At 35.6% G+C, this 8,226-nt stretch overlaps 1 protein-coding gene across 1 annotated transcript; it reads right to left on the reverse strand.

The window, feature by feature from the left end:
* Positions 1-3,176: 3,176 nt before the first annotated feature.
* On the reverse strand, positions 3,177-4,584 carry LOC113339693. Its single transcript, XM_026584928.1, has 5 exons — positions 4,579-4,584; positions 4,370-4,460; positions 3,623-4,251; positions 3,411-3,537; positions 3,177-3,196 (listed from the first exon to the last, which is right to left on the reverse strand). Exons 1-5 carry the CDS (start codon positions 4,582-4,584, stop codon positions 3,177-3,179), a joined length of 873 nt encoding a protein of 290 aa, XP_026440713.1.
* Positions 4,585-8,226: the final 3,642 nt, after the last annotated feature.

Below are 8,226 nucleotides of genomic sequence, written 5' to 3' on the forward strand. Positions count from 1 at the left end.
AAAATAAATAAAACATTATCACTTATTTCATGCAAGAAAAATATGTTTTCTAAAATACCCATCTCTTACGTCTGACAACAGAAAGTATACGTTCCAAAAATTCGTAGGCATTCCGTAAAGCGCATCGGACTGGATGTTAGGTTTCTCTAAGAAAGCATATGTAGAGAAGACTCATATTAGTTTTTCAGTCCGACTTCGCCGGAAGATACTCGCCGAATATGTGTCGAGAAAACACATATCCTTATAGACCACTAAAACGTCAGCTGCACAACATTACCCCGAGTCCCAGACGATACCGAATCTGTCACACTAGAGTTGGTTTAACTTGCGATATCTCCACTCGGACAGTGCTGACACATATAGTCGTCTCATTTATCTTGTTTCCAAGAAGGTCAAATACACTGCACAATCTGAACTCATTATCAAAATAAAAACACTTCTGTTAGGCATCATTTTTTTTGCATCTCTATTGTCAAGGAAAGAGAAAAATTTCGGGATAGATATCCTTTACTCTCACAGTAAAAGCCAATGATCAGATGTCTTACCATTACTGTCTTTGTCGTATGTACCTCTGGATAGATATCCTTTTCTCTCACAAACATGCTAGCTCCTTTCGTGTCATTTACCTTGTACATTTTTACTAGGACTTGCTTATCTAGTAATCCCAACACGTACACCGATCCCTGCATGGATGTATTGTCATGATTATCCGAATATCTTCACAACGAAGTAAGAATCTGCTAGAAAAAGAATGATCTAGAGAAAGAACAGAGAGAAAGAAACATGCTGGGAAGCAATAACAGAAAAAGTCATCACTCCGGAATGTTCGAACCTACTTAAGATCATGAAGGCGTTATTGAAACAAATACGAGGAGTAAAGATTTAGCTAATGATGATTTTGATATGTATGATGATCCTCCTCCTCCGCCCATGTTAGGTGTTGATGACTGCCCGTATAATATAGAGAAAGCTCGGGTTGATGGCATGCTTGAGTCCATCGTTAACCAAGCCACTGCTAGTAATGCATACTCTTTTGGCACTCGGAAGGTCCAACAAACTATGCAGAAAGAAAATGACGATTATCATATTGATGGATGTGAATACTCAACGTGTTTGGTACCGACGGCGGACAATAGAAACACCATGACCAGCAGGGTAGATGTATTGGTTCCTTGTTTGAGTTACACATCAGAAGCAACAAATTTTGATATGATGTTTCATACTGGGACATTGGTACTTACAGATGGTAACAAGGAGGAAGAACACTCTCGAGTGGCTATCCAAGAAGACGAGGCAGATCAAGTACTTCCACTAGGACACGGTGGTCAAGTGGTTGTCCTGAAGGAAAATGTGGGAGAAAATGCTAAACTGCTCCCACAAGGGCATGCTGAAAGGATCGTGCCGGAAAAAAATGCTGATCAAATGGCTGCTCAGACAGAAAAAAATGATGAAGTAGTACTAGTACTCCCACAAGGATACGGATATGCAAACGGGGAGTGTGTATTCACGGGTGGCAGTAAAGATACCTCTCACGTGGCAAATGAAAACAGTGAGATGAGGGTCGCCGACCAGAGAAAATTGCCATCAAGTTCTAGGAAGCGGAAGGAGATGAAAGCAGCTGCAAGCAGTCGTAAGCATAATAAATCAGAGCAGGTAAGTTTATAATAATATACTCTTATATAGTCTATGGTCGCGGCTATGCGTTCCCACTACTCGCTTTCTAGCGCCACTAGTCACCCTCGCAATATATGTCACTGTTTTCATTTGCCACATCACAAACATCTTTAGTGATTGAATTGAAGCACTCTTGTCTTGTCGCTCTTACAACACAGTCCCAACAAATACAACACAGTCTCCTACTTATAGGAGTACCTCATCATGACCGACCAATTTGAGTTATTAACTCGCGATCGTTCTAAGACTTTCTATTTTGTTTTATTTTTCTAAAGATATTTCTAGACTAGAAGCTTACACTTCTAGATAACACTAGAAGTGCCCTACTTCATTAACTCTAGCTAATTTGATTTTTTTTTTCTTTTTTTTTGAAGCATACTAATTTGATTTGTTTTTTTAAATTTTTGCTTACACTAGAACCTTCAGTATATGCTAAATTAGTTTACAGATGTAGTACTAGTTTCCGTTCAAAAAAAATATATTTATACTGGACTAATTACTTAAGAATTGCAGTACATGATTAATTTGATCAATCAAATTTCCTTGTAGACCAGAAGAGATTTGATCACCCAAAAGATGAAAACTTTACACGACTTGGTTCCATATCACAGTAGGGTACGCATATGTTTTTCCATGGATTGGCAGAGGCCATCTTATGATGAATATTTTAGTTATCTTCTGTCAAGCTCGGAAAATATATATTTTTGGTTACCTAGCATATCTTTATACGTTTTAGTTTCAACGGTAATATACAGTGTTCTTATTATATATACAGACGGTTAAAGCATCAAAAGAATCACTACTTACTGATGTGATTTGTTACGTAAAGCTATTACAAGCTCAAGTTGAAATGATGATGTCGATGAGAAGCACCGTGCCATGCGTAATGGACTACCCCATGGATACTAATACGGCTACTAAGACGTGGCAAATGAGCGACATGTATTCTACAGTGGCTCATTCCCAATCAGATACTATGGGCTCAACTTAATGGCTGGACACATGTTAATTAGTATTGAGACTCACATCCACCGAAGGCTTCTGTATCCTCCTGGTACTTTGAAACAAAAAGGTTATGTTGGGTTGATAAACTAGACTTTACTATAATTTCCACTTCAATCTCCATCATCATATATATATAACTTCATAATCATAATAACTCATTCTCCTTTCAGCACATTACTTTCTTCACCACCTTAAATTAATGGCTTGATGATTGGTCCCATAAGTGGTCTGGTCTTCTTTCAATTTCCCTCTCCAATTTGAATAATTGGTTTTGAGTCAAAATAAATATCTGCAAAATTCATTTTTAAAAAGAATAACTTCAAATAATCAAACAATTTACTTAATCTATGAAGAAAAATATCCCAAAATTAGAACCTCAAATGTCTAAAGAGTATTACTACTTACCACGTACTACATCCCTTGCTTGATTGATCAAAACAAAAAAATTGATAAAAAAAAAAATACATCCCTTGCTTGTAAAATATAACGAGCAAGATTTATATCTCTAGAACAATATCTGCAACCACAAAAAGGATTCTATTAGAACACCGCAGAAATTACAATAGAGTTTCCCGTGAACCCTAGCTTTTTGCGCAAGTGGAGTTAATTAACTATAGTACAATCTGAAAAATACGGATTATGGATTAGGATCAACTTACAGTCATCATCAGTCTTGTCCCATTTGCAACCATCATTTATCTTTTCTTTTTGTTGTTGTTCATCATCATCACCTTTACCATCATCTTCTTTATCTGTTTCCACATAATAGTTTCCGTTCTGTAAGAATTTGCTTGCAATTGGTCTAGTAGGCGAGGTTTTTGGACAATATAGCTTCTCCTTAATTATTTCCCTCAAGAGCTGCAAACGAATAGCACAGTGAATCTCTGCCTTCACAGCAATGTAAAATCAATTGTCATGAAAATGTGATGCAATGTATTCATACCTTTTCGATTTGGGATTCAGGGAGTGAATCACTAAAACTTGGAGGTGCCGGAGGAGGGAAACCACTTCTACAAACAAACATCTTCTTTAGAAGAAGATATATCGACTTCTTCTTTTGTGATTTAGTACGTTTTGGACTTGAGCTTTTTCTCATGCTTGATATAACACTTAAACTAGGTCGAAGCTCTCGTTCACATGGAACATCATTAATAACTTTACGTTCAACTTCTAAACTCGACGGGCAGTTCAGAAACTTGTCCAATGGAAGATTAAACAACTTGACTCCTCTTCTTCCTGATAATGTCCTACACTGTTCTTCTTCTGTAAGAGCTGGTTTTTGTTTACGCGACAATAACTTTTTTAATTCCTCATGTAGTATTTCAACTTCTTTTGGTGTAAAATCTTCTAAATTACCGTCTCCTAATACTTCTGATAATGATGGACTAATCTCTTGTTCAGTTGTTCGACTATCTTTGCAATCACTGCGAGCATGCCTTTCTGAAGATGACGACAATGATTCTTGGCCAGCTTTAGTAAGATCAGTACTGTTGTAACCGAATGTGCCAATTTCTAGTAACCCATTTGGCCAATCGCTGAATTCATCGTTCCGGCGTTCTGGCATAACAATATCTGCACGGCATATGAATTACATGTCAATGCATCAGTGTTTGTCTCGAGACAATGCACCATTCATTTGGTATTCACAATTAACTATTCCTTCAGTTAGTAAAGAAATTTGGATACTTACTGTTTTCAGTGGGAACCCCGATAAGTTTTTTGCTGCTCAGTTCTGATGCCGACTGTTCTCCATTAATCTTGTTTTGCATCCAATTAAAGAACTAGAGCAACACAAAATTATCACCAATAGATACAAATATTAGCACATACACAAATATGAACAGAAATGTAAAGCCATGCATATAACTCTCTTAATTACTCTATGACTATGTAGCTTACCTTCATTCTGGGTATCGCAGATGAGTAGTTCCCTCTTCTTAATAATGTAATGGGACCTATACCGTACGTAGAACTAGAAAAAAAACAAGTGAATAATATGGGATTTGGGGAGTGTTATAAATAGAGAATATAAACCGAATCCCAAAGCTTCACACAGTAAAATCTAAATGGCTGGATGCAAAATCATGAACAGACCCTTTGCCGTAGAAAGGCAATATATGATCCGACAAACATCACAATGCAACTTGGCCAATGGAAAGAATGTATAGCCATTAAAAGGTTCATGTCACGGATGACGATGAAATGCAGAATGACTGAATCTTTCACATTTTACATGGGATTCAAAAGGGGGGACCAAAAGATACTTGCAAAAAAGGTGCAGCAAAATGCATCCAATGGCTGATATAGCATGATGATAGAATGCACCAAGGGACGATAACGCAGCCGCGTCAGGTCGACGGCGGCAATCATCTACTTCTAGAAAATATTTTGATCAAAGGAGATATTTAGCTTTAGATGGAAGCATGTTTGGTGGATTAGGGTTAGTGATTAGGAGTAATCACAAAACTTTAATTAGACAGCTAATCAGAATTTAGGATCTAGGCAAGTGTCACTTTATTAGCTACTGATTTATGGGCCAATAAGATATTGTGTTTCATTTATCTAAAATCTGACAGGTAGTGGTGGTGGTAAGGATTATCACCTACTTAAAGTGGTTTTTCTTTCTTCGTTAGAATTTGTTGACTGATTATTTTAATAGGTTGACCCATCTGCATGGATGGGAATGGAAGTTGTAATCGATACTATGGTGTAAAGTTTTTGATTACTGCATTCTCTTTCCTATGCAGAGAAACTTCGCGAAGTCAATTTTTTATTTACTACTGTATTACTTTTTCTTTTTCAGCTAATTGTCCACCAAAGGCTTTAATTTGTATTCCCCATAGAAATTTACATACACAAAAGAGGCGCGGTGGCCAAAATTTTGAATCATCGAACAGACAACAAAAGCTTAGGTAAAGTAGACGAGTGGAGGAAATGGCCATCCACTTCAACGGTAATTTAAGGCCTCCAACAACTAGGATTTTTAGGATGCCTTCCATAGAAATGGCGATACACTTGTACGGAAATTTCTTCTCAGTGTCCTTTGTGTAATAACCAATTGTGAGAAATAGAAGATCATTTTTTTAAAAAGTGTCACTTTGCTAGAACAATCTGGTTTGGCTGCTCTTTGGACGTTGTTTATTCACAAATTAATTTAGACTCAATTAGCAAATGGGTTGACATATGGATATCAGATCCTAAATTCTCACAATTTTGTGAACATATTGCAATAATCCTGTGATTTATATGGAAATAGAGATGTGAAGTACAATAAAGAGAACAATCATAAGATATCCAGAAAAAGAAAGTGTCTAAACCTTCCTGGAACAATTTTAAGGCGGACTGAATATTTTTTACAGATACGTCGTATAACAAAGAGAACTTATCCATGAGTTATTCCTTAATACTGTACTCGGTCGACCAAGAAGCTTTTATGTACCTTTCTGCAGGTTCAGATTGGGCGTCTTCGGCTTTGTACGCAGAAGCAAAATCACTTTTAAAAGCGTTAAAATGGCTAGAGGACAATATATTTTCTAACGTTTTATTGCTATAGACTGTAAAGTACCGGTGGATTCTATAAACAAAATAGGAACAAATGTTTCTTGGGAAGCAGATAGTACTATTGAAGAAACTACTTCCATTCTGGATAAATTATCACAAGTTAAGATAAAATATATAAGCATAGATCACAATGTAGCAGCGGACTCAGTGGCAAAAGAAGCAAGGATCAGAAGACTACAATATATGTCGAATCATTTGCAACATCAAGTGCAAAAAGAAAGCATCGTCTCTAATATTTTCGATAAAAATGAAATTATAGACCTTCTGCATTATATTGCTTAATTAATATATATCACCTCTTCCATTAAAAAATTAATAAATAGACAATCAAAAGTTAAGGTAACATAGATGAGGGGATGAAAAACCGATGCACTTTTACGGTAATTTAAGGCCTCAAATAGTTGGGATTTTTAGCAAGTTCTCGCATCCTTGCTGAATTAGTTGGGACAATTCTTGAGATGTTCATTTTTGTATAAAATCGTCACTTCTAAATGCGTTTTTTCCACGCTATATTAGTTACTCTTGACTTTGCTGAATTTCGAATAGATTCGCGAGTTAGATTCACTATGTTACAATCAAGTAGAAGGTAGCAATAATTATAGTTTAATCTATCGCAATCAAGATGCACCGTAAAAACTGAGTGACAATGTTGATAAAATAAGCTATGATCAAGAAGGTTGTTAATAAAATAGTTGTTGCTAAAATCATGTTTAATTTTTTTATATGTAATATTCTTTATCCAATAAATTTATATGTTAATAATTATAAATAAAAGTTAATCTGAATTACACGAGAAATCTGATCAGAAATTCATGATATTTTGACTGTTCGTCTTAGCCTCGTGATATTACACGAGAAATCTGTAAATATTTCCTTATGTGATGTGACGGAGATGGAGATATAAATCGCCTCTTTCCTACACACAAGTGCCACATCAACACCGTTGTTATTCAACTGTCAATCAGCTGTCCATGTAGCACGATTGATGTATTTATGTTGAATTTTGGATGATGAACCATATATACATAACGCATTAAAAATGAATTTCCATGTTTGGCGCTTTTTTCGGAGCGCCTTATATTTAACCGAATTCATATTTACATAGTCGAATTCTGGTAGCAATTTTGTTGACTCGTATTTTTGCCGCTAATCACAAATTGCTAACTGGGTTTCTAGCTTTACTCTTTAGTTTGCCAGTGAGTGATTAAGAGTTTTTTTTTGTCTTGCATAATTAAGAAAAGACTCCAAATGACATAAATGAGATTGTTACAATTGATCTTGACGTTACGCCAATGAACTGATACGGTTGGTATATCTATACATATCGTCAATCTAACACATTGTCTATAGTTATTATTACTATACAAAAATCCAGAAAAGGACCAAATACTCTAACTACTAGTATACTAAGATGAATTTACCTGATACAGAGGTCAGATATTTGAAAGGGAAACTAGTGGTTTCTAAAGAGACGGGTGGACCACAGAACTAAGTAGAAAAGGTTATTACTATTAAAATTCCATAGTAATAATGTCTTCTTTTCAACATAATATAATAGGTGATTGGCCATGCGAAACTATTACTGACGAGATTAGGGTATATCCGGAATGATTCTCGTACACCAAATAAAACAATATAAGGTCATTGAGAAGTAAAACTCAAAGCCCCTTAATCATATAGTCTTGAAAAATGATTAATATATCCTTATTTAATCAACACTAATAAATCTATTTAGCTTAATTAATTTAACCGGAAGGATCCCTCGACAGGGCCTTATTTCACAATTCTTGACAGCCTTGTTGTGACAATTGGATGATGATATACAGACGGTCCTGATACTTGTATTTAATCCGTGTTACCCGATGTCCATATTCAAATCAGATGCTTTTTAACTCTTTTATCCAATTTTTTTCTCCTCTCTATTTTCTCTGTCTTCTTCTTTCACAATAAAAACTTTTATTTCAGAACATGTAATTTTATTGTGAT

This window comes from Papaver somniferum, unplaced genomic scaffold (genome assembly GCF_003573695.1).
Source record: "Papaver somniferum cultivar HN1 unplaced genomic scaffold, ASM357369v1 unplaced-scaffold_21, whole genome shotgun sequence".
Classification (NCBI taxonomy): domain Eukaryota; kingdom Viridiplantae; phylum Streptophyta; class Magnoliopsida; order Ranunculales; family Papaveraceae; genus Papaver; species Papaver somniferum.